Source organism: Bos taurus, chromosome 16 (genome assembly GCF_002263795.3).
Source record: "Bos taurus isolate L1 Dominette 01449 registration number 42190680 breed Hereford chromosome 16, ARS-UCD2.0, whole genome shotgun sequence".
NCBI lineage: Eukaryota > Metazoa > Chordata > Mammalia > Artiodactyla > Bovidae > Bos > Bos taurus.
In genome coordinates, this window is record NC_037343.1 from 43,600,177 (window position 1) to 43,626,985 (window position 26,809).

Below are 26,809 nucleotides of genomic sequence, written 5' to 3' on the forward strand. Positions count from 1 at the left end.
CCGAACGCCAATGAGGGTAACACCCGCGGCCGCACCCACATTGGCTCCGGGAAGCCGGAAGTACGTGCGTCTGACTGAAGTGCTCCTCCTGCAAGCGTCCGCCGAGCTGGGCCCCTCAGGTAGGCGGGGCCCCTGGCTCCTAACTCTGGAACCTTCGGGTAGGCGGAGGTGGAGAGGGGGCCTCGAGGGCCTTAAGGAGGTAGTTTAATTTCTGGTCTGGGAAGAGCGGAAGAGTTTTGGGGACAGCGGATTCCCGGCGACCTCTGGTGGCAAACGGGCCTAGTCGAGCCCGCCGCCGCAGGACCCAAATGTGGGAGCTTTAAGTTCCCCGGTGGGAAGTGGGATTTGGGGCTGTGACCGGAGCTGCTCCCTTACCGCGTCCGAATGCTTGAGGTCCGGACGCTGCTCATTTCCAGGCGGGAAAACTTGTGCGACCACCTTTACTGTTTCCGTGCTTCTGGGTTTGACATCTTCCATCTAGGCAGGTCCGGGTGCGGGGTTCTCCACTATCACCCACGTCGATTTCAGAAAAGCCTGAGAACGACTGCCGGAGACACAGTCGAAAGAAAATGGGTTTCTCCCCCTTCTCCAACCCCCTACCGCCCATTTGAAGTCTTCCTCGAAAGAGAGATAGTGTTATATTCTCTGGCTGCCTAAGAGGAGTTTTCGGGACTGCTTTAGGCCACGTTTATATATAGTAAATAAAACCACTCGTTAATCGTTTCCTTTTTCCTAGACAACTCCACCCCTAGGTGGTTTGAACTTTGAGCCTGTTTAGTCCTGATGAGAAGTTTCGCTTTCCTCAAGTTTAAGACACTTGGAACTTCAAGAATTGGAGGTTTATGCCATTTGAGACCGGTCAGCACTGAGCAGAGTTAAGAGTACTAAGAGACAGGTGAGCGTGAATGAATACCTTCCTCTCCAGATTAATTTTTGAGAGTAATTTTGCAGTTTTGGTAAAAGGTGCACCACCTTTATTGAATACTAGGTGGTGCCCGCGAGTTAATCTTTCTGAGCTAAATCTCAAATAATGTAGCATCAGGGTAGGGTTTTTAAAGAGTTTGTATCTTCCCTGAAATTGTTTTAAAATACCCTTACCTCCTTAAAATATGTCGTGCCTTTATACAGTTCATTCAGTTATTGACTATCTAGTCTGTATTAAGTGCTAAAGAGTCTAAGAAAGGAATCAGATTCAATTTTCTGCTCTCAGTTTACAGTCTGGAGAGGAAAACAGACAAACCACAAACTATAACGAAATCACATATAATTCAAATCAGATATAGTGCTTAATAGAGACTAAGATGTAGAATGCAGTGGATAAAGCAGTCAATTCTCATTATTCGTTTATTTATCCAGTACTTTCTGTCTGCCCAGCATTGTGCTAGGTGGTGGTGTGTAAAGAAAATGTAAACCCCTATTCTCAAATAACTCACAATCTAAAGACTGGGAGGGAACCAAGGAAGGCAGTATGGAGAAGGTGAAATTTGACCTTGAAGAATGAATGACTTGGCCTTGATAAGTAGGGGAAAAAAAATACAAGCTCAAAAGAGAAAGATGAAAGTGGATGATATGCTTTGAATCAGCAAGTAGTCCAGTGTGGTTAAACTGTAGGAAATTAAGCCTGAAAAGACACTTTGTTTTACATTAGGTTTCCCTTGACTTACACTGAAAAATTCAACAGATTTAAAATAAAATTTCAATGTGTATTTCCAGGAGAAATTATACATGAAACATAGTTATAGTAAATTACTTTTTGGCTAACCTATTATACATGAACTAAGCTATAATAAATTATAATAAATAATTTCTGGCTATAAATAAATTCTGGCTATAATGTAGCTCATTTATGTTTATTATTCATGATTGTAGATGATTTAAGCCAATTTTTTTTAAATACAGTAAAAAAAATATAAAAGATGCAGTAGTAAGTTGAGATTTTCACTGATTGCATCCTATTTTGAATATCATATAAGGAATCTCCTTCATTAAAGTTCCGCATGTGGAATCACTTGGAAATGATTATGTGTAGGAAAATTTTAAATGCTTTCAAAAGTTACCCTGAAAGAAAGAAAGTGAAAGTTGCTCAGTCATGTCCAACTCCTTTCGACCCCATGGACTATACAGTCCATGGAATCCTCCTGGCCAGAATACTGGAGTGGGTAGCTGTTCCCTTCTCCAGTGGATCTTCCCAAGGATTGATTCTTTACCAGCTGAGTCACCAGGGAAGCAAAAAATTTACCCTAGGATTTAAGTTTTGATGAATATGCCTAATATTAATGTTTCCTAAAAGGAATGTGAGAGTAATTTCTGTAAATGGAAAAACTCAAACACTATAAATGTTAAAGTAAATGCATACAATATCAATACACCAAATCAGGAGCTTTTCTGTTCCTTAGCAATAATCAGAAATTGTAATAACAGGGACTTCCTTGGTGGTCCAGTGGCTAAGACTCTGCACTCACAATGCAGAGGCCCTGAGTTCAATCCCTGCTTAGGGAACTAGATCTCACAGGCTGCAACTAAGATCTCACATGCTGCAACAAAGACCTGGCACAGCCAAATAAATAAATATTTAGAAAAGAGAAATTGTAATAACAAAACCACTATTTCCAATATTAACAAAAATACAAAATATCTAAGCACAGCCAGTGTTCAAAGCCTTTGTGAGTAACACTTTTTTTTTTTTTTTTAAACTAAAGACCATGAAAGAAAGCCTAGGTAATTGGAGAGAGATATTGCATAATTGAAAGATTCAAATTTCAAGGATTCAGGTTTTATCCATATTAATTTTAATGTAACTCTTGTCAAAATTTCAATTGAATTTTGGGAACTAGTTGTCAAGCTGATTCTTAAATTTATTTAGAAGAGAAAATGTACAAGAACAGCCAAGAATTTGGAGGAAAAAACCCAAAATAATAAAAGTAACTCCTTATCAGTCATCTGTGTACACCAACTTTAAAGTTGTAATAAATAAAATAGCAAAGTAATGCCTTAGGACCAGAATATTGTCAACGAAACAGTCTGTTTCTATTGAGTCTCAAAGGTAGCATAAATAAATACCAGTAAAACAGTTTTGGGGCAGTTAGTTATCCATTTGAAAGAAAATTAAAGATCCCTATTTCACAGCACTAACAAAAAAAAAAAACTGGGTGCTTAAAGAACTCAATGTAAAAAAAAATCTATAAAAGTCTTAGAATACAAAATAGTATATTTTTTGGAATTCCTGGTGGCCCAGTACTTAGGACTCAGTGCTTTCACTGCCAGGGCTCAGGTTCAATCCCGGGTTGAAGAACTAAGATCTTGCAAGCTCTGTGGCACAGAACCCTCTGCCCCTCCCCCCAAAAAACAAAATAGTATATATTTGAAAATCTTGTATGGTTAGAGCCTGCTTTCATGGGACACAAAACTAAGAAGACATAGAGAAGATAGGTTTGGCCATTAAAAATAATAATTTACCATAACAAAAAATACCATAAGTAAAATTTAGAATCAGGAGATAAGAGATATTTGCAACATAAAAACAGACTTTATATCCATATTATATGAATCAATAAGAGAAAGATAATCCCATAGAAAAATGGGCACATTTCCAGAGAAGAAATTCATATCAAAAGTTGTTCATGCCTACAAGTCATTAGGTAAATGTACACAAAGGTCAACAAGATAACACTAGGAGAATTCTGAGTCCTGGAGTGTACTTACTGAGAATGAAAAAGGATGTTAAAATGAATCTTGTGGAGCAGAGTCATACCTGATCTGTTTCCTTATGAAGCTGTATTTTCATCTATCAAATTTGTTTAGTAAGATAGATCAATAGTTAAAACTTCTAATTAATTTGTGAAGTCAATTAAGACTGCCAGACATTTTTGTGGGGGTGTTACTACTGTATGAATTTAAACTTTTATGTTTCTTTGCACAGCTATCTTCCCCACACCTGTAGCTCAGAAAGAGTATAATCTAGTTTAAATTGCACTGCTATATTGAATCATTTCAAATAACCAGTACTGCATGTGGGTTTATTGTTCTCCTTAGAGATTAAAATGGCTTCCAGAGGAAAGACAGAGACAAGCAAATTAAAGCAGAATTTAGAAGAACAGTTGGATAGACTAATGCAGCAATTACAAGACCTGGAGGAATGCAGGTAATAGTATAATTGTATACTGCTATGCTGTAAAATGGCATTTTTTTTACAGTTAGATTATAAGCTCTGTGTGTGCAGTCCTATGTGTGATTCTGGTTTCCCCTGTAATGTTCTTCACAGTGCTTTGTCTGCTGGACAACTAAACTCAGTATAGGTTTTAGAGTTAAAGAGCCTGGGATATTAAAGTCTTTAGCTTAATTACAAAGTGAGTGCGAACTTGGGCAAAATGCTTAACCACCTTGAGTTTCCATTTCCCCAAGTGTGAAATGGAAATAACAGCACCCATCTTGTCTTCAGTATTTAAAATAGCCCTGCCTTGTATCAAACTGAAAAAGTATTACTTGAACTTTCTGGTGTGTGTTTTCACCATTAACTGCTCAAAGGTCTAAGACTGCTCATTGCCTTTTTAACAACCTTGAAGATTGTTGTAAACATCACAGATGAAGAGACTGACTTAATGCTTGGCCCAAAGCAGGCACTTGATATATAGGAGCTCTTTTTCTAGTAAATGTTTATTAAATGGCTTGTTTGGACTACCCAGATGGCAAGTACTGCATTGTTGTTGTATTTCAAAGTACATAAAATTTTACCCACCATTAATGTTTTGATGGCTATGAAGGGGCAGGTGGGCTAGAGAACAGTTGTGCTGGTGGTGGTGATGGTGGGTGAGTTTCCTCACCCAGAAAAATCTTCAGCTAGCCTTTTCCCTGATAGGGGATCACAGAGTAGGTAATGAAACTCCCTCAGAACCTGTATGGAAATGACGTTCTCTGGCTCTCCGACAGCAGGAGATCAAACCAGTCAATCCTAAGGGAGATCAACCCTGAATATTTACTGGAAGGACTGATGCTGTAGCTGAAGCTCTAATACTTTGGTCACCTGATGGGAAGAGCTGACTCATTGGAAGAGACCCTGATGTTGAGAAAGATTAAGAGTGGGAGGAGAAGGAGGAAGCAGAGGGTGAGATGGTTGGATGGTATCACCAACTCAATAGCTATGAGTTTGAGCAAACTCTGGGAGATGGTGAAGTACAGGGAAGCCTGGCGTGCTGCAGTCCATGGGGTTGCAAAGAGTTGGACATGAGTTAGCGACTGAACAATGATAATGATAACTATTTATTAAATACCTATTTTATACCAAGAACTTTTCATATTTCATTTCATACAAGGAAGATACTATCATCTGCAGCTTATAAATAAAATGAGACTTGGCTATTTAAATATCTTGCCTAAGGTTATACCATTGATTCAGAGACTGCCTAAAAGGAAGTTCTGTAGTTTGTTAAGCATGCCTCACTTTGGTAAAAAAAAAAAACAAAAAAAACAAGGTTATCAGTGTTGCGGGATAATGCCCAAAGTAGTATCTGAACACATCCATTAGATGTATTTTTGATATATTTCCTTTCAGCCTTTTTTCCACCAACATATTTTTTGTATATATATATATATGTATTTGAAACCTTGGTGTATAAATACTGATATTTTTTTTCTCTTCTCTTGAAACTCTATATTTTTTGGTCTTATGTCCACTATACTTCAGAGAGGAACTTGATACAGATGAATATGAAGAAACCAAAAAAGAAACTCTGGAGCAACTAAGTGAATTTAATGATTCACTGAAGAAAATTATGTCTGGAAATATGACTTTGGTCGACGAACTAAGTGGAATGCAACTGGTAAGCATAATTTACTTACATTGGTGACACAATTTGTTGTGGTTTTTTTCTCAGTAAGTATATTTAAAATATTAATAGAAAATATACCCTGTTGAGGGCTTAACTTCTGGAGGAATGTCTACTGATGGATAAAACAGCATTTGCTTCCGGATCTTCATCTAGTTATTTATTTTACTCTGGTGACTTGCATGGAAATAGCAAATGGAAATTAAAGTTGTAACAGTATTTGATGAACAAAGAAGACTTATTAGAAGACCTATCAATCAAATATTGTAATACTTGATTTGTTGAACTTTTTTTTTTTAACCTTCTTGTATTTCTAGGCTATCCAGGCAGCTATCAGCCAGGCCTTTAAAACCCCAGAGGTCATCAGGTTATTTGCAAAGAAACAACCAGGTCAGCTTCGGACAAGGTTAGCAGAGGTAAAGTTTCTTTCAGTTGATCTAATCACTTTGTGTATTTCTTTTCTCAGCCCAAGAATTTGCTCAGTGTGATATTCTGAAGTTTAAAACTTGGTCAGTTGAAAATGTATAATAGCAAGAGTGAACCCTAATGTAAAGTATAGACTGTGGGTGATTATGACGTGTCAGTGTTTGTTCATCAGTTGGAACAAATATACACTCTGGTAGGGGATGTTTATAATGGGGCGACCGTGCATGAGTGGGGGAGGCAAGGATGTATGAGGAATCTCTGTACCTTTTTGCTCAATTAACTGTGAACCTAAAACCGCTCTAAAAAGTAGTCTTATTTTTAAAAATTGGTCAGTTGATTTTAGAGCCACACCCACAGTTTCCTGACAAAATCAATCCTTTATTGATAACAAATATAGAGGTTTAAACAGCATATGGCAGTTGAAATTGCTACTGACTGCTTCTACTAAGACGCCACATTTAAAGTTTTACTATTTAGTTCTGGAACTCTGAATTGAAATCCCATCTAGCATTCATTAGTAGCACCAGTGCTTATGTGTGTGTGGCCTTCCCTATCTAAGAAATTCAAACATCTTTATAAACCTGATACTTGAGGAAGTCTGTTTATAGACATGAATATAATTAAGACGTTAATAAGTTATATGCAACCATTGGTAATTTAATAGCATAGTGATTAAGAGCATGGACTTGGGACAGATCAGCTGAATTTGTACCCCTGCTCTACTATGGACATACGTGATGTTGGCGGAGTTGTTTTCTTCGGTCTCTTTTGTTGTTTCCCCATTTGTAAAAAGGCAGTAATGATACCTCTTCTGGTTGTTATGAGGTTTAAATGGAGTAATGTGTGTATGTGCACTATTACTAATACAGTGTGTCTATGTACATAGAATAGTACCAAGGCATAGTACATGCTGTCCATGTCTCTGGTGGTAGAGGTGATATTTAATCAAAGCTCCAGGGGATCTGTAACCACTTGTCTCTTTCAGGCCTGTAGACCACACTTGGTCTTAGAGGATAGCTCCTCTTTAAAGGAAGCTGTTGACCTACTAATTCCTTAGTAGAGTTTGTAACTAAGACCATGGTGATGATTAGTACCAATATATATTAGAACTGTGTGAGAACATTCCTATCATGTTTACCTTGAATTGTTTCTATAGTTTTTTATAATATTAATCAGTAAAGGATCTTTTCTTAAAGAAGTAGATCTGAAAAGCTTGATTTTATGCAAAGAATGTTTTTTAACTTAAATACCATATGCTTCACATTCATCTGTTACAGATGGATAGAGATCTCATGGTAGGAAAGCTGGCAAGAGACCTGTATACTCAACAGAAAGTGGAGATACTTACAGCTCTCAGGAAACTTGGAGAGAAGGTATCTGTATTTAATTGAATATATTAGGTATAAGGAAAAAGTGGGAAGTGTTTGGTATAGAACCCCCACCCCCGCTGGTTTCTTGGCTTGGGGGATCTTAGTTCCTGGGGCTAGAACCTGTGCCCCCTGCAGTGGAAGCATGGAGTCTTTAACCACTGGACCGCCAGGGAAGTCCCTAGTATATAGCTTCTTGATCTGTAATTTAGTTTGTGGTCCTATGACATTCTTAACAGTGGTTCCTAGAACCACTTGTTAACATCTGAACTCAGTCCTTTGGGCTTTGTTTTTTTTTGTTTAGCTGACTGCAGATGATGAGAACTTCTTGTCAGCAAACGCAGGTGCTATTCTCAGCCAATTTGAGAAAGTCTCTACAGACCTTGGTGAGTACTCTTGTATTTCTTTTCTTTTTTTTTTTTTTTTTATTTTATTTTTAAACTTTACATAATTGTATTAGTTTTGCCAAATATCAAAATGAATCCGCCACAGGTATACATGTGTTCCCCATCCTGAGCCCTCGTCCCTCCTCCCTCCCTATACCATCCCTCTGGGTCGTCCCAGTGCACTAGCCCCAAGCATCCAGTATCGTGCATCGAACCTGGACTGGCATCTCGTTTCATACATGATATTTTACATGTTTCAATGCCATTCTCCCAAATCTTCCCACCCTCTCCCTCTCCCACAGAGTCCATAAGACTGTTCTATACATCAGTGTCTCTTTTGCTGTCTCGTACACAGGGTTGTTGTCACCATCTTTCTAAATTCCATATATATGCGTTAGTATACTGTATTTATGTTTTTCCTTCTGGCTTACTTCACTCTGTATAATAGGCTCCAGTTTCATCCACCTCATTAGAACTGATTCAAATGTATTCTTTTTAATGGCTGAGTAATACTCCATTGTGTATATGTAGCATAGCTTTCTTATCCATTCATTGGCTGATGGACATCTAGGTTGCTTCCATGTCCTAGCTATTATAAACAGTGCTGCAATGAACATTGGGGTACACGTGTCTCTTTCCCTTCTGGTTTCCTCAGTGTGTATGCCCAGCAGTGGGATTGCTGGATCATAAGGCAGTTCTATTTCCAGTTTTTTAAGGAATCTCCACACTGTTCTCCATACTCTTGTATTTCTGGAAGCTGGACGTGAATTATTGCTTCAGATTGACAGATGGTGTGGGTGAGATAAAATGATGGTCTTTTCTTGAGTTAGCAGCGAAACCAGAATTATTTTCTCTATAAACCTCTTTTAATGGGTTTATTTCCCAATACTTTAAAAATAATCATGTTAGTATAGCCTAATGTTTTAAAAACCTTTGTCAGCTAAATGTAAATATAAAAGTAAATTAAGATTTTACATGTTCTATTTCATACCTGAATTAAAGATTGCCTGTGTAGCTGAGTTGTTTGTGCAAGGGAAGGGAATTGGGATGGCAGTAGGAAGGTTTAGGGATAATGCACCAATAATAGAAGCTCATTTTATTTCCTATTTTAGTATCAATGTGATAGGTTTTCCTTTCTTTACCTGGAACTGTAAATGCATCTGAAATGACATCTTTGTTTATTATGTGTCTTTCTCCTTAGGCTCTGGCGACAAAGTTCTTGCTCTGGCAAGTTTTGAGGTTGAAAAAACGAAAAAATGATATGGTGTGAAAGCTTGGGACATTGATCACATTCTTATTGTAAATGGTATTTTTCTTCTGGGGAGTTAGAGTTATGGCAGAGAAGTCAAGAGATTCATGAAATGTATTCATAACCTAAGAAAAGGTGACAGAAAAACGTACTCACTGCTTTTGTTTATGCCCTTCGTCATTGTGCTTTGTGTAGGGATACGTGCTTCAGTCATTCTGGCCTTGTTGGGATGGAAGGCCTCATGGACCTTGTTCATTACAGTTTGTCTGTTTAAGAGAAAACAGTGTCTCTGCCTGTTTTATTAAACCTCCCTGTTCTTAAGTGCTAATAGTAAATGAAAAGATGTGAAGTGACAGTTCTTTCCTGCTCATAATTTATCCCCACTTGTTGGAGTAAATAATGTAGCAACATCAATAGACCTCATATATGTTCATAGCATTTTAGAGTTCTATGTGATCTTAGAAATCATTTTCATTTTACATACAAGGAAAATGAGGCTCAGAAAGAGCAAGTGACTTGTTCGAAGTCTTACTGACAGAGCTGGGGATAAGACTTGGGTGTCCTGTCAGTGTAATGTCCATTGAGTTTTATTTGTTTATTTTGTGCTGCTTTTAAAAAATAATTAAGACATATTTGTACAAGTCTATGTTTATGAAAATTCAGTGTCCCAATAAGTTGTCACTGAGGGACCATTCTCCAGCCTGTAAGCTCTCGGTATGAATGGTGCCCATTGTGTCTCTGAGTTTTGAGCTCGGAACAATGGGAGCCCTGTTGCGAGTCTCCTGAGGTGACTTAACCTCCTGCGTTGTTTCACTAGGGAAGCAATTGGAAATGGCAGCTCAAGGCCCTCCCTGTGTGTGACCTCTTTGCTGAAACCCAGAGGGTGGTGACCGTAAACTACTATTTACTCTTCAGTTTTTGGAGAAACACAGAATAAGTTCCAAGGAGTAGCCAGTTTCCCTGAGTGTTTAGTCTCTCTGCACACTCAAATATGTAGATTTTCACATATGTATGTATGTCAGCTTGTTTCCCAGGCTCTGGCCACTTTATATTCTTACATGTTTTTCTCAGTATTCTTTTTCTTTTAAAAATTAAAAACATTCTTAAAACGTTTAAAGCTTCTTGTATACTGTAAAATCTCCTAGGTGCTCTGCCAACTGGACAAATTAGGGGAACTCAGCTATATTAATGCCTTATTTGGAAATTGTAATGAGTAATTTTTTATGTATTGGTTTATGATGATCCAAAACTCATTAAATTGTGACAAACTAAGGAAAAGCAGATTACCTGCTATTTGTTTAGGGCTTTGTGGTCAGTCATCATTATTTCATTATTCTGTGTGTTCTTTTTAACCGAATTGAAATTTACATGACATAAAATTCACCATTTTAAAGTGTACAATTCAGTACACTCACAGTGCTGTGTGGTGATCACCATTATCTAGTCAAAAACATTTTCATCACCCCCAAGGGAGCCCCCATCCTTACTAAGCAGTCACTCGCTCCTCTAGCAATCACTCATCCACTTTCTATCTCTGAATTTACCTATTCTGGACATTTGGTATAAATGGTGGTATATAGTATGGGACCTTTTGTGTCTGGCCTCTTTCACTGAGCATACTATTTTTGAGGTTAATCCACATTGTAGCATGTATCAGTGCTTCATTCATTTTTAATGGCTGAAAATACTCCCTTGCATGGGTACCACATTGTGTTTATCCATTTATCTCTTGATGGACATTTGGTTTTTTTCTACTTTTTGGCTATTGTGAATAGTGCTGCTGCTAGCTCAGGTGGTAAAGAATCTGCCTGCAGTACAGGAGACCTGGGTTCGATTCCTGGGTCAGGAAAATCCCCTGGAGAAGGAAATGGCAACCCACTCCAATATTCTTGCCTGGAGAATCCCATGGACAGAGGAGCCTGGCAGGTTACAGTCTGTGAGGCTGCAAGAGTTGGACACAACTTAGCAACTAAACTACCACTACTCTGAACTTTAATGCATAAGTATTTGTTTAAATACCTACTTTCACTTCTTTTGGGTATGTACCTAGGAACAGAATTGCTCTTTTGGGTGTTTTGGGTTTTTTTTTTTAATTCATAGTAATATTTTCCCTTCCCTTTCAGTAGTAGTAGGACAAGGAAAATTGGAAGTATTTTATATTTGAAAGGGGCCTCAATGAATCTGGAGTCCTTAAACTTTGGGTTTCCCTTAAACTTTCTGTAAGACTAACCTAAGTGAAACATTTTGCCATTTATCACAATAATGTATTCATTTTGTAAGTAATGACTACTACTCAATTTAAAATTAATCTTCCTTTCAGAGTGGCCAGGTTTGCAGTGCCTAGCAAGACACTGTCAGTCAGGGCCATGTGACCTTTGGTAGGTTACTTAATCTTTTTGAGCCTAATTTTTCTCTTCAGTTGAGTGGGAGCTACCCACTATATAGGATTACTGTGCATTGCCCTCTCTTTGTTAATATAGAAAGATGTTTTACATTGGAGCTAATCTACCACTTAACAGTTTTTTCAAGAGCCATATGATATATTTTGTTTCACAAATTTGGTATCAGTTTAGAGTAATTTGAAAAGTGAATACTTTGAAAAGTCTCTATAACTGTAGTTATTAAATGACTTGTAAACTATGTTTATATTCATATTTTGCTGTATTTAATCTTCTGGTTTTTTAGACCTCTTGGGAGGTCTTAGACTGCAATAACTAATGCTAGGGTGGCTGTTTGACATCTTTGGGTCAAACTAATACTTTAATGAAAAGAATACCTGCATTTGTCAAAAAACTGGGGTTGCCACTAAATTCCAGAGATCAAGTGTCCAACCTGGCTGTTTAAGGAAATATAATTTGAAACAATTTCTGTTTCAATGTTTTGCTTTTTTTTAAACCTGGTGAGTGGTAAGTTAGGTATTCTAGGTGGGTGGTAGAAGAAGAAATCAAGCAGTAGAATGAGTTGTCCCCAGGAACGAGTTGGAGTTGGAACAGATGGGTTTTTAACTTTGGTTGTTAGGCCTTTTATTGAAGACACTCAGCCAAAGAACGATCATCTTAGGCAAAATAAAAGACTGAGCAAATCTACCATTAGAAGAGTGTCTTATTACAGTGAATGGTAGATAGTTTGAAAGTATTACAGCAAAAATAAACCTGGACCATTTTGCCTGGAGCTTTTCAACCACTTTCCCGTCCATTTTTTTCTTATTCTAGTCATTACCAAGACCAAAAAACACTCTTTCCTTCTCAAAATGTTTTTCAGACATTAATATGTAAATTTAAACTGTCAGCATTCCCACAGACCCCCATGAACAAGCTGTAATTGCTTCCAGTCTGTGTGGCCTTAGAATTAAACTAGGGAAACTAGTATTTAGTATTTTCATTAAGTTGGAAAAAGGAGATTAGAAATACAGCTCTACTAGGTATGGCCTTTTGACACCCTCACTCTCTTTTTGAAAGCCCCTCTCCCTGTTCACACTAACAGCAAAGCGGAGAGACTGAGCTGCTGAAGGGACCTGAAATACAAGGGGTTAGTGGCGTTCTTGAGAGTTCACAGTGGAAATTCCATGCTGTTCCAGGCAGAGGGACCACTGGAGAGGTTTGAGGCTATCAGTTTGTAGCTTCCTAATGCTTGGTTGTTTTCCTCTGAGAACATCAGATTCCTTGCAGCCTTAGACAATGGACTACAATTAAAAATAAACAAATAAAAATATTTTCTATAAAGGAGGTCAAGGAGAGCCACTGGTTTTCTTTTGGATTAAAAAAGAAGAAGATAATGCTAGTAAGAGTTCTTATTAAGATTATGCATCAGTCACAGGTCCTCTGCCCCAAATGCTGGCAACTGTGACCATGAACTTCTGAAGCCTTCCCAGAAGAACCTCTGATTGTGTGTTTCTGTCATAATTTCATTACATGGTTTAAAAGTTTGTAATCTTAATTGTCTGTTTACTCTAAAATGTCTTAGTAGTTCAAGTACTGTTTTTTTTTTTGTTACTGCTAAATTGTCATATATATACATGGGACTTTTCTTTCTTATAAGAAAGAGTTCAATGATTCCCCCTCCCCCCCCCACCCCATTTTTGGCTTGTGTGGAAACTAGATTCTTTAGGCCTGGCCTTATTCCCACAGTATTCATAAACCAGGCCAGGTTGAAAACTGAGGCAGTGACCCTTGATGATAATCAAAGAGATAAGTGGTTTAGGTAAAAGCAGATATTTGGCCTGGATTAGACTATATGTGATTGCCTTAATCCCATGGTTGACCATGTTTTTAGAAAATGTGGTGGGGGTTTTTTTTTTTTTTCATCTTTTAAAAAGATTTTTTTTTTTTCTGGCTGCCCCACTCAGCATGCAGGCTCTTAGTTCCCCAAACAGTGGTCGAACCCATGCCCCCTGCAGTAGATATGCAGAGTCCTAACCACTGGAGTGCCCAGGAATTCCCTTAATTTTTTTTTTAAACTTTGTTAACACCTCAAATTTTACAACAAGTTTATTCTAGGTCTTGGTAAATTATACCTTAGATTTGATTTATAAAGCTCTGAGCTTATAAATCAATTATACTTCAGTAAAAATAAATAAATTTTTAAAAGATAGAAGAACTGTAAGAAGCAGTAAGTCTGGCATCCTGTGTCAGTGCTTGGAAGAGAGCCACCCACCAATCAGGAGAGTTCACTTTAAACTCATGGAAGCAAGAAATAAACTTCCATTGTGTTTGAACCACCAAAACAAACAAAGGCCTCTGAGCTTTTTCTCATTGATTTAAATATTTTTGTTTCATAGTTACCCAGGAGATGAGCATTTGTAATTTTGGAGCAAACAGACAGAATCTCAGTCCCTTAACCTCAGCTTTGTGGCATTTCTTTTCATTCTGCCTTCCAGAAGTGTGCATTGTTTATTCCTCTGCAAGAAAATATGAGCAAGTAAGAGTACATGGCAGATAGAACCTAAATCTGCTTTCCACTCTCAGGAAAGAAAACGTAGACTCTTGTCTCTAACCTGTGCGCTTGGGGTGGAGATGAGGGATGTGAGTGTATACTCGTGTGTGCCTGCCTCCAGGGAGCCTGACTGCTCCCACAGTGCTGGCTCAGATGACCCGCCCATGGTGCTGCTCTTGCCAGAGAGGGTGGTTGATTATGCGAGGCTAATTTTGTTACAAAGTACTGGACAGATTGTGGATACTAGGCCCTTTTGGTCTGAAAAACCCAAAATGTACTTTTTCCTGGTGAGGATTAGGTCTTGAAAGTGAAGAGAATGTGTTCTAGAGAAATCTTAACAATAATCCCTATGTGGAAGCCAGGATAGATTCTTCTGTCTGCTCCCTCTTCTGATTGTGATGTCGTCTATTCTTCATCAGACATTTATTGAGTGCTGATACATGACAGGCATTACCTAACTCTTTTTTGTTAAATTTTCTAAAATGCATATTGGATAGAGTCTTTAAAAAACAATAAGACTCTTAAGTGTTTATATGGTAACAGAGGTTTAGATGTCAGACTGTATCACCAAGAGATTGATTTTATAATGATAAAATCGTGTTTTAAATAGACCTAAACCTCCACCCAATCTGTTACTCTATCTTAGTTAGGTGGGTGCTTAGAATCATTATTTCAGATGTATATTCACATATTGTAAGGAGGATTACGCTTGGAAGTATTTCTAATCTGTACAATTTGAACTAAATGATCTCTTTCATCTATATTTACCTCATTTTAAAATCTATCTTGTAGGGAGTTCAGTGGTTTTCTAGTGACTTTAACTGCTGTGGGCCTGGGTTCAGTCCCTGGTGAGGGAATTAAGATCCTGCAAGCTGCTCAGAGGGGCAAAAAACTAAAATTATAAAATCAAATCATTAAAATTATATCGCATTAAAATACAGTTGACCCTTGAACAATGTGGGGGTTGGGAGTGCCCACCCTCTGCACAGTTGAAAATCCATGTATAACTTGACAGTCAGCCCTTGGTAACCATGGTTCCGCATCCATGCATTCAGCCAACCACAGATTGTGTAGTACTGTACTATGTACTTAGTAAAAGAAATCTGGGTATAAGTTGACCCACACAGTTCAAACCCATGTTGTTCAAAGGTTACGTTGTTTTGGAGAATATTGAATGGAGAGAAAGCGAGAATACTCCTATAGAAGAGGAAAAAATATGTTTCCTCTACTTTTTTGTGTTCTTGACTGGTACCCCTATAACAAAGGCAGATTAACAGGAGAAAAGCATACAGATTTATTTCCTGTAAGTGTTATGTGACATGGGAGCCTTCATAAGGAAATGGAAGACCTAGAGAAACCATTAAACCTGAGTGTTTTCATGCTAGATTTGATGACGAGTGAAAAGTCTTTGGAAAATGTGATAGAACAAAGGTGAGCTAAGTGTAATAAACTGAGAGAAACAGCCAGATCTGTTTGTTCCAGTTCTTCTGTGTCTCGTCTTCGAAGGTAAGGATGCTCCTTCCTTCAGGTGTTGGGTAGGGTACATCTCATATGAGGGTTTTGTGACCTGCTTCATGGGAAGGTCAAAAGTACTATTCATGCCATTTCTCAAGTTCCTTCAGCTTAAAATATTCAGTGTGCCAAGGTGCCATATCGTGGGATGGTGTGTCCTCTGAACCCTGTCACTGCATTTCTAGTCCTAATTGTGCCACTCTTTCATATTTAACTTTGGCCCCAGTTTGTTAAGTCACTTCTATATATTCATGTAGATATTTTGTGAAGGATGGTTATTAAATATTTAAATTGCTTTGAAGCTACAGTATAAGGAACTGTGTGAAATTAATGCCATTTTCATTAAAATTATATAAAATATTTAAATATACATTTTAAGAATACTAAGTAAAAAGAAGGTGTGTGTTTGCTTTGGGGCTTCCCTGGTGGCTTAGATGGTAAAGAATCTGCCTCTAATGCAGGTGACCAGGGTTTGATCCCTGGGTCGGGAAGATCCCCTGGAGAAGGGAATGGCTACCCACGCCAGTATTTTTGCCTGGAGAATCCCATAGACAGAGGAACCTGGTGGACTACAGTTCATGTGTGTTTGATTTGACTAAGGGAAGCTTGTATCCGTATCTAGATATTTGAAGTAGTAGGAAATTAAAATCATAAATTAACTAGGAGTAAATAATGTGGGCAAAGCTTACAATTCTGTTTCTCCTGTCTTCCTTTTCCTGGATGTGAGGCAAATCACCTTTTCTGTTAAATTTCCTTTAATGATATAATTTGTGCTAAAGAGATCTTGTAATAACCCAAGACATCCTAGTGAAAGGTTGTTACTGGATTTGTGGGAATTTGTGTGTTAATATGATAGTCTGTCTCAGTAGGGTGTCATTAGCAGCAGAAATGGAAGGCAAATTACAACCATCCCCTTTATCTTTTCCAGACACTGCAGCCCCTTCAGCATGCTGTTTCTATATATCTTCTTTGAAAAGAAATTAAGTGGAAATTGCCTGCTCAGAGTTGCTTTAAAAAGTCACGCATGTCACCTGTATGCTAGCTTGAGGATTCCTGCCTCCTCTTCCCTATGAGCATGTCTGCTCTATTCTAAGAAAGCTTTTTTCACTTATTAGTAAAAAATAAGCGTCCTTTTCTGTCCTGTCTGTAGTTAGCCACCAATTAGTAAAGATGAGCAGAAACACTCCCATGGTGAGCACTGTGCTAGGGGCATAGAAGAGGCTGACACCACTTCATGATGCGAGCCCTGTGAGCGCCTTTTTATCTCCCAGGAGGGAATCCTCAATAGGTTTGGGCTGCCCCCTGGAGCCTGTAGCTATTTCCGTCTAACTCCTCATTAAAGTCAATCCAAGATACTGCTAAAGCCTTTGGATTCTTTAAGTGAATTGCCTCCACTTGAATTCAGCTAAAAATGCTTCACTTTCACTCCCCAGGGCTGCTTCCAAGCTGCATGAACTCTCCTCTCCTCAGCCTCACACCCCACCAAAAATATTGATGTCCACACAGCAAGACTAGCTTCTTATTAGAGATCCAGGACTGTTGCTGTGAATGCGTGCCTAACTGTAAGAAGGGAAAAACAGAATGAATCCTAGTTAAATCTGAGCACAATAATGTGACATAAATCAGGACTTTGGGGGGAAACAGATTTGTTTTCTTCTCAAATAATTTTTTTTAAGAAAGATAAAATGCAAAAAAAAAAACAAAAAACCCACACCTCCTAAAATAAATTAGATCTGAAAAGTGATGAGAGTACATAGCACTGTGCCAGACTTTTCCATTGTAAACTGAGTTTCTACTATGCCTTTCTAAACTGATAATATATATAGTTTTATATTCTATCATTTTTGCCTTTTCATACTGTCCATGGGGTTCTCCAGGCAAGAATACTGGAGGGGTTGCCATTTCCTTTTCCAGTGGACCACGTTTTGTCAGAAATCTTCACTATGACCCGTCCATCTGGAGTGATCCTGCATGGCATGGCTTATAGCTTCATTGAGTTATGCAAGCCCCTTCACAAGGTTGTGATCCATGATCAAACCTGTCATTCCTAAAGGAAACCAACCCTGAATATTCATTGGAAGGACCAATGCTGGGAAAGATTGAGGGCAGGAGGAGAAAGGGGTGATAGAAGATGAGATGATTGGATGGCATCACCAACTCAATGGACATGAATTTGAGCAAACTCAAATTTGAGATGATAGAGGACAGAGGAGCCTGGCATGCTGCATCCGAGTTGGACACGACTTAGGGACAAAACAGGAATATATTCTATCCAGTAAAGGCTTTGGCAAAATGAAACCAATTATTTGGGGACTAAGGCATGGTGGATTAGGGTGGGGAAAGCAATAGATTCTACAATTTATTTTCCACATTTACTTCTTGGAAGGAAAGTTATGACCAACCTAGATAGCATATTGAAAAGCAGAGACATTACTTTGCCAACAAAGGTCCGTCTAGTCAAGGCTATGGTTTTTCCATTGGTCATGTATGGATGTGAGAGTTGGACTGTGAAGAAAGCTGAGCGCCGAAGAATTGATGCTTTTGAACTGTGGTGTTGGAGAAGACTCTTGAGAGTCCCTTGGACTACAAGGAGAGCCAACCAGTCCATTCTAAAGGAGGTCAGTCCTGGGTGTCCTTTGGGAGGAATAATGCTAAAGCTAAAACTCCAGTACTTTGGCCACCTCATGCAAAGAGTTGACTCATTGGAAAAGACTCTGATGCTGGGAGGGATTGGGGGCAGGAGGAGAAGGGGACGACAGAGGATGAGATGGCTGGATGGCATCACCGACTGGATGAACGTGAGTTTGAGTGAACTCCAGGAGTTGATGATGGACAGGGAGGCCTGGCATGCTGCGATTCATGAGTCGGACACGACTCAGCAACTGAACTGAAGAATGGAAAATACCTTGATCATAGCTGCTTTGATATATTGGAGTATCACTCGACAAGTATTTATTCAGACCTTTTTCCCTTGAGGTGGAATACACCGTCTTATCCTGCAGTTTTGGGCCTGGCCATTAGACTGAATTTGACAAATGGGGTGTTTATGGAGATGTCTTCAGCGTGCTTATACAGTTTGGGTTGGGGCCCCTGCTCTTCTACTGTTTATCATGAGAGGAAAGTGCCCTGTATAGCCTCTGGTTCAAGGAGAATAAGCCGATATAGAGCAGACTTAATCCCAGTCTGCCGCTAAACCCTGTTGATTTCAGCCTCACCCAGCAGAGTCACAGTCAACCCACAGCCTGAAGCACACCCACACCAGCCAATTTGCTGACCCCAGAACAAAAGCCACAAATGCTTGCTAAGCCACTGAGTTTCGAGGTGGGTTTTTATGCAGCAGTCACTCACTAATGTGCCATTCTTATTCCACTTTAGTCCATTCTCCTTGCAGAAACCATAGTCATCTATTTAAATACAAATCAAACCATGTCACATCGTTGTTTAAACCTTTGGGGAATGAATTCTAAATGTTTAGCATGACCTATAAATTCCTGCATGAGAGGGGCCTGACCTCATTCCCCATCACTCTGCACTCTAGCCACCAGCCTTCTCTCTCAGTAATTTAATCTCACCACCCTCTCGTTCTTCCTGATGACCTTGTTATGGGCTGGTTCCACTGTGTGCTATCCTTTTTCTCTACTCTTTGCTTAGTTAACTCCTACTTGTATCTCAAGTGTAAGCTTAAATGTTATTTTCCAAAGGACTTCCAAAGGAAGCTCTCCCTGACCCTAATACAAGGTTGTTGTGGTTTAGTTGCTAAGTCATATCCGACTCTTTGCAACCCCATGGACTGTAGCCCACCAGGCTCCTCTGTCCATGGGATTTCCCAGCAAGAATACTGGAGTGGGTTGCCATTTCCTTCTCCAGGGGATCTTCCTAACCAGGAATTGAGCCCACATCTCCTGAATTGGCAGGTGGATTTTTAACTCCCAAGGCACCAGTTCCCAATTATATGGCCTCAGAGCCCTTTGTATTTCAGCTTTTAGCACTTAACTATAATTGCAATGAATTATTGAAGTGTGTAATTCATTGTTGTATGTCTCACCCATCATGAGGGCAAGGACAACATGTGTCTGATTTACTGCATTATCCCCTGCTTAGAACAGTGACCTGTAATTGGCTAAAGACACTAGGCTTGAACAAAAGTCAGGGGATACATAATAGCTCACATGTGAAATGTTGATAAAGATCTGAATCAATTCAAATGAAACGTTCTGTAGGAACCTAGTGGAAGGTAATGTGAATACTGGAACAAGGTCAGAAAAAGACACCTGCAAGGAAAACAAAGTCTCTCCTTAGTCACAGAGCCAGGTTAGCTACAGTAATAATGAGCATTAGATCTCTAAATGTTACGGAATTAGAAATGAAAACTCTTGATTTTAAGAGGAAATGTCACTAGCTGCCAAGGAACTGATAATTTGCAAAGGCTGCACTGCAGAACTACCAGTGAGTTTCAAACAAATGGAGATCACCCAAGAATTTAAAAATAAGATCAAACTGTGCCTTTTAGGGCTCTTAACTTTTTAAAATAGTGTCACAGCTTATATAATAGGAAGAAACTGTTCTAGGTATCCTGATATATCCAAAGAAAAAGTAAAACCTACCAGAAATGACACAATATTTTTGGGAAAAAATTATTATTATTTTATTTTTTGGTTGCGCTTGGTGGCATGCAGGATCTTATTTCCCTGACCAGGGATCGAACCCATTACCCCTGCAGTGGAAGCACAGTGTCTTAACCATTGGACCACCAGGAAAGTCCCAACAATGTTTGAAATTTGAAGTGAATAGCTCATGAAGGTTTTAGTACAGAGAAAAGACGAATGGAGCTTCAGCTTAGATAGTCAGTGTCCTTAGTGTGTATGAACAAGAAAGACATATTTCGAGGGGAGACTTGGGACTCACAGCTTCAGGATTCACTAGAACCTGTGAAGACCTGGCTGAGTCTCCTCCTGTTACTTGCTGGCCTGTGATGCCATCAGAGAGGGCAGGCTGTGGCAGCCACTTCATATTCCAGTTTGTCAGCAATGTATACAAGTATAACCTAAGTTGTCTTTTCCTTTTTGTAAGGGAAAAAAGTGGTAGAGGATTTTTAAAGATTTCTTTAGCTATTAAGTATCTTGGTCTATCTCCCTTGGCTCTATAGCCTGTCCTAATTAAATGATTTCAGCAGAAGCTCCTAGAAGGCAGCTTCCTTCTTTTCCCTTTTGCCGCCTGTGTTGGCTCTCATGTTCTTTGCTTAAATAATTAATAATCATTAGTGTCTGTTATGCAGCGTGTGGGAGAAGAGTGGGTAATCTTGGATCCCAGGGCATTTGCACTCTGCCTTTCCCCTTTGCATAAGCTTTCATGTGAGGCTCTTCATTAGCTGGCACCACCGGGGTGTAGATTTGCTGCCCTCAGCCTTTTAGTGTTTATTAACTAAAAAGAAAAAAAGCCCCATCCAGTTCACCAGCTGGAGACAAATACTGCTGATGGGAAGTAATTTCCCAGAAGAACAGTTATGAAGAAAATAAGGGGAGCGGTGTGTGGAGAAAAGAAAACCACAAAGTTCATTTAGATTGAGCAACCTCTGCTGGACCCAAATGCAAAACTAAGTGTCTGTCACATCACTGCAAATTCTGACCTCAGTCTGACAAATAGCAAGTAGTTAAACATATGAGTGTGTAATAGGAGGGTTTATACTCTCAGGTAGGTTTGAAAATTTCTACTCTCAGAACAGTGAAGGGCAGGCACAGAGCTACAAATATTTGATAATAACAGGCCCCACTACTTGTTAGCAACAGTAAGCTGGTGGTCCAAAGGGTGTGGAAAGAACTGCTTGTCAGGGACAATCTTTTAAGTCATACCTAAATACTCTGATAACATTGCAGCATCTACAGCTATGAAATTCATTGATTTGTGCTGGGGGGAAAGATAGCTGTTTTGTCATATATTACCAGAGAGTAGAGACTGTTTAATTTTAGGGATGGTAATTTTTTATACTTAGTTGGACAGTAACCAGCAAGGGGAATAAAAGGTGATAAATGAACTGGGAGAAGAGTGGATATTCTTGGATCCCAGGATCCAAGGCTAATAGGCTGGATATTTGGATCCAAACTGAGGCCTTATGTTGTTTTGTCTTTACTAGATGATTAGAACCTTTGAGCCTACACAGATAAAATACTTTTACAAGACATGTTGGTCTGTCAAAACATTCAACCAAAGAAATGAATGATTATTTCTTTACATTGTTCCCAAGCACAGTACAAGCAAGGTCCCGTGACGTGGGAAACCTGTACTGTAGGTATCAGATGCTACAGGAACCAACACTCTGGGGATAGGTTGGCAGTGAGCCAGATGTTCACAGCTGCATATTCCCCACTCATGACACAAACTATGTATATCCACTGGTCTACAAAATGTTTTCATCATGGCCTTTAATAATTCCTTATTATCTCCAAAGTAAAATTAGATGACAAGTTACTTGCCAAGGCAAAAAGGAGAGTGATGCACAGCTGCAGCATGCTTTGTCTGAGCCGTGCGCTTAGCCTTGGTCACTCTCTGTCCACAGAGAAGTTAGAGTTGTGTTACATGTAAACAGGATGACAAACTTCTGTATTACTGGAAATTATTAGTGTTTAAAATTTGGTTTTCAAAACACAAAGAGTTGGTTCTTATTTTTCCTTTACTAAAAAATCTTTTTATTCAATACAAAGTCTCTTCCTTTATCTCAAATTCTTACCTTGTACCTGCTCAACCTGTAGGCAGGAGGCCCCCTTATGGGGCATAATTAGAGGGCCACTGTTGCCATAACTACTTCAAAACTGTTTTCTTTCCCTGTATCCTGTTGATGCTCCACTGTTGTTTCATACTTGGCCTGAAAATTTTACTGTTAGAGTTATCCCTTTGGTATAGAAGGGGCAACGCAAAGCTTTTGGGCTTCCCTGGTGGCTCAGATGGTAAAGAATCCACCTGCAATGCAGGAGACCTGGGTTCAATCCAAGGGTTGGGGGAAGATCCCCCGGAGGAGGAAATGGAAACCTGCTCCAGTATTCTTCCCTGGATAATTCCATGGACAGAGGAGCCTGGCAGGTTAAGGTCCATGGGGTCACAAAGAGTCAGACATGCCTGAGCAACTGACACTTTGACTTTCATAGAGGACAAAGACTTTTTCCTCCAGAAAGCAACTGTTTAAAGCTACACATAGGACTTCCCTGGTGGTCCAGTGGTTAAGAATCCATCTGCCAATGCAGGAGACACGGATTTGATCCCTGATCCAGAAATACTCCACATGCTGTGGGACAACTAAGCCCACGTGCCACAACTCCTGAGCCCAAGCTCTGAAGCCCATGTTCTGCAACAGGAGAAATCACATAAATGAGTCTGCACACCACAACTAGAGAGTAGCTCTTGCCCACTGCAACTAGAGAAAGCCCACAAACAGCAACGAAGACCCAGCGCAGCCAAAAACAAATAGATAAGTGAGAAATCTGTATTCAGGTCAGGAAGCAACAGTTAGAACTGGACATGGAACAACAGACTGGTTCCAAATAGGAAAAGGAGTACGTCAAGGCTGTATATTGTCACCCTGCTTATTTAACTTCTATGCAGAGTACATCATGAGAAATGCTGGACTGGAAGAAGCACAAACTGGAATCAAGATTGCCAGGAGAAATATCAATAACCTGAGATACGCAGATGACACCACCCTTATGGCAGAAAGTGAAGAGGAACTAAAAAGCCTCTTGATGAAGGTGAAAGTGGAGAGTGAAAAGTTGGCTTAAAGCTTAACATTCAGGAAACGAAGATCATGGCATCCGGTCCCACCACTTCATGGGAAATAGATGGGGAAACGGTAGAAACAGTGTCAGACTTTATTTTGGGGGGCTCCAAAATCACTGCGGATGGTGACTGCAGCCATGAAATTAAAAGACGCTTGCTCCTTGAAAGGAAAGTTATGACCAACCTAGGCAGCATATTCAAAAGCAGAGACATTACTTTGCCAACAAAGGTCCGTCTAGTCAAAGCTATGGTTTTTCCTGTGGTCACGTATGGATGTGAGAGTTGGACTGTGAAGAAAGCTGAGCGCCGAAGAATTGATGCTTTTGAACTGTGGTGTTGGAGAAGACTCTTGAGAGTCCCTTGGACTGCAAGGAGATCCAACCAGTCCATTCTGAAGGAGATCAGCCCTGGGATTTCTTTGGAAGGAATGATGCTGAAGCTGAAACTCCAGTACTTTGGCCACCTCATGCGAAGAGTTGACTCATTGGAAAAGACTCTGATGCTGGGAGGGATTGGGGGCAGGAGGAGAAGGGGATGACAGAGGATGAGATGGCTGGATGGCATCACTGACTCGATGGACGTGAGTCTGAGTGAACTCTGGGAGTTGGTGATGGATAGGGAGGCCTGGCCTGCTGCGATTCATGGGGTCACAAAGAGTCGGACATGACTGAGCGACTGAACTGAACTGAAAAAAGATACATCTATGTCAAGGAATGCAGAGAGACCTTCCCAAAAGCTGAAAAAATAAAAATATAGACTCATAAACTTACTGAGTGAAGAGTGAGAAGAGGGTTGGGAGCACTGGTGTCTCAGATGGAGATGGGGAAATAGGAGTGGCTGTCAGTGGAGGGAAAGTCCTGGGTGCAGTCTTTACATGTTTATTTACTCGTGCAATAATATTTGTTGGGCATCTACACATGCTGTGCTAGGTAAGAGTGATTCACAGTGACTTCCTTATCCTCCTGGAATTTATGGCCCTGTTGGGACTGGGGCTGACCTAGTATAGGTCAAGAAAAGTTTCCTTTAGTTTGGGATTAGCAGATACAAACTACTATATATACAATATATAAACAACAAGGTCCTACTCTCTAGCATGGGGAACTATATTCAATATCCTGCATTAAACCATAATGGAAAAGAACATTAAAAATACGTGTTGTTGTTCAATCACTAAGTTGTACCCGACTGTCTGCAACCCCATGGACAGCAGCATGCCAGGCTTCTCTGTCCTTCACTATCTTCCAGAGTTTCTTCAAATTCACGTCCATTGAGTCAGTGATACTATCTAACCATTTCATCCTCTGCTGCCCTCTACTCCTTTTGCCTTCACTCTTTCCCAGCTTCATTGTCTTCCAGCGAGTCAGCTCTTTGCATCAGGTGGCCAAAGTATATTCATATACATATTTTCCCTTTTTTTTCAGCAATAAAAAAAGCAAAAAGTATGTGTGTGAGTATATGTGTGTGTATATATATACATATATATATAACTGTATCACTGTGCTGTACACTTGAAACTAACACAGCATTGTAAATCAGGTATACCGCAATAGAAAAAGTCTCCTTGAGAATGACCAAAGAAAACCAAATATTTTGTCAGGTGAAGGGGAGAGAAGTGGGGGAAAGCCACCGATACAAAGGGAGCTGTACACTCAGATGTACCAAAGCAGAAGGAAGTACCCTGTGATCAAGCAATAGGGAGAAGGCCTGTGTGTGGCAGAAGCCCAGCTGGCAAAGGTGGAACAAGGTCAGGTTGGAGCCAGGTCATGCACGGCCTGGTAGCCATGCTAAAGATTCTGAACTTCATCAGGAAAACAAAAAGAACTCATTGAATAGTGGAGATGTGACAAGATCAGTGCATTTTAAGAAGATCCCTCTAGTTGCTTTGTGGGCAATGCATAGAGTATGGTAGGGGAAGACTGAACTAGCACTTGGAAGTTAGTGCTGGAGTTAGGTGAGAGCTGATGATGGGTTACACTGGAGCACAGAAATGGAGATGGTGGGAATTGGGGAGAGTCAAGATGTAATCTGGGGATGGAAACAATATGGACTGAATATGAGGGAAAAGGGAGACTGGTGTGGAGGATACGCTTAAGTTTCTGGTATAAGCAACTCCAGTGGAGTAGGGCCAGCTATTGATGAAGGAAAGACCTATTTGGGGACCTCTTAAGTGTGGGATGGTGTGTGCAGAATTGGTACAAGGTCTACTGAAACCATGGAACACACCATGATAGTTTCTCTCCTTTTCACTTTCCTTCCCTCCAAATCTTGGTCCCTTTGTCTGTCCAGTTACACTGCCTCATTCTTTCAGAATTTTCCACGAGATGAGCTGACGATGGTGGTAAACATTTTTGAGGTCACATCCTTGCAGCTCTTGATCCAATAGAAGAGAAAGAGCTTCCCTTCATTTCTAATATAAAAAGATTTAGGGACTTCCCTGGTGGTCCAGTGGTTAAGAGTCTGCACTTCCAGTGCAGGGGGCATGGGTTCCATCCTTGGTCAGGAAACTAAGATCCCACATGCTATGTGGCCAAAAAAAAAAAAACCCAAACAAACCAAAAACCCAAAGTTTCAGAGAAGGATTCCAATTGGCTCAGCTCAGGTCATATCCTCTTCTCAGCCAATGGTCCAGAGAACACAGCACGTGAACTGGTCCAGCTTGAGTTCATGTCTCCCTGTTTGTTTTTTTTGCAGAGGGAAAAGGCTGGGATACTATAAATGGTCATCTCGTCAGCACCTCTGGTGGGTAGAGGGTGGCGAGGAGTAGTTCCCCAAGGGGCAGAGACAGGGCTGGGCTGTCAGAGCTAGCAGATGTTTCCTGCCTCTGAAGCCTCCAGTGTTTCGTTCTAAGACTACAGATGGGGAGAGGCTGAGTTAATTCTGAAGTAATCCTACTATCTAGAGATGCAGAGTTTTCCAACTCTGAGCTGATGGGATGAAGGCCTGACTATGTTGATGAACTTACTGTAATTTTGAACAATAAACAATATATTTATGAAAATTTTGAAAAAGCTTCCATTATTTCACAGTGACACATTTTTTTAATACATTCGTTTTCCACATTTATCCTTAAGCATGTACGTTTTTCTGAAATAGAATTTATACATTGTCTTGAATAACCAAGCAAGTTGTTTACTTTTAATTCATTTGTTTAAACATCAATATTTACATGAAAATAATTTGAATGTGTAAATTTCTTATATTGGTAAGCTCTGTGAAACTTGAAGAATCAGCTAGTAACTGTATAAAGAAATATTGGTTTAGCTCTTGTTATGGGCATGGTAGTCTGGATGCTGAGGGAGATACAAACACTGTTGACCTATTTCTGGCCTTTAAAAGTTCATAATCTCATGA

The 26,809-nt window shown here is 39.7% G+C and overlaps 2 protein-coding genes across 3 annotated transcripts in view; one reads left to right on the forward strand and one right to left on the reverse strand.

Annotated features, from left to right (window-relative positions):
- NMNAT1 (nicotinamide nucleotide adenylyltransferase 1) overlaps window positions 1-26,809 on the reverse strand; it is a 57,332-nt gene that overhangs the window by 29,208 nt on the left and 1,315 nt on the right. The window contains exon 2 of the mRNA XM_059875403.1: window positions 376-544. The gene's annotated coding sequence lies outside the window, so the exon portion shown is untranslated. The remainder of the gene's footprint in view (window positions 1-375; window positions 545-26,809) is intronic.
- On the forward strand, window positions 86-26,306 carry LZIC (leucine zipper and CTNNBIP1 domain containing). Of its 2 annotated transcripts, none has more exons than XM_024976737.2 (8): window positions 86-119; window positions 737-895; window positions 4,033-4,141; window positions 5,681-5,816; window positions 6,140-6,238; window positions 7,526-7,621; window positions 7,920-8,001; window positions 17,128-26,306. In XM_024976737.2, exons 3-8 carry the CDS (start codon window positions 4,041-4,043, stop codon window positions 17,187-17,189), a joined length of 576 nt encoding a protein of 191 aa, XP_024832505.1. In that variant the 5' UTR covers window positions 86-119; window positions 737-895; window positions 4,033-4,040; the 3' UTR covers window positions 17,190-26,306. The 2 variants fall into 2 exon arrangements, with proteins under 2 accessions (XP_024832505.1, XP_059731698.1); XM_059875715.1 differs by lacking the exon at window positions 17,128-26,306 and adding an exon at window positions 9,203-9,603.

What these genes read in the sequence shown, in the direction of transcription:
- LZIC (XM_024976737.2), top strand. Translation starts at nt 4,041, where the DNA reads ATGGCTTCCAGAGGAAAGACAGAGACAAGCAAATTAAAGCAGAATTTA. An exon ending in TTCGGACAAGGTTAGCAGAG is followed by an intron (nt 6,239 to 7,525) that starts GTAAAGTTTCTT and finishes CATCTGTTACAG; the next exon opens with ATGGATAGAGATCTCATGGT. An exon ending in TCAGGAAACTTGGAGAGAAG is followed by an intron (nt 7,622 to 7,919) that starts GTATCTGTATTT and finishes TTTTTTGTTTAG; the next exon opens with CTGACTGCAGATGATGAGAA.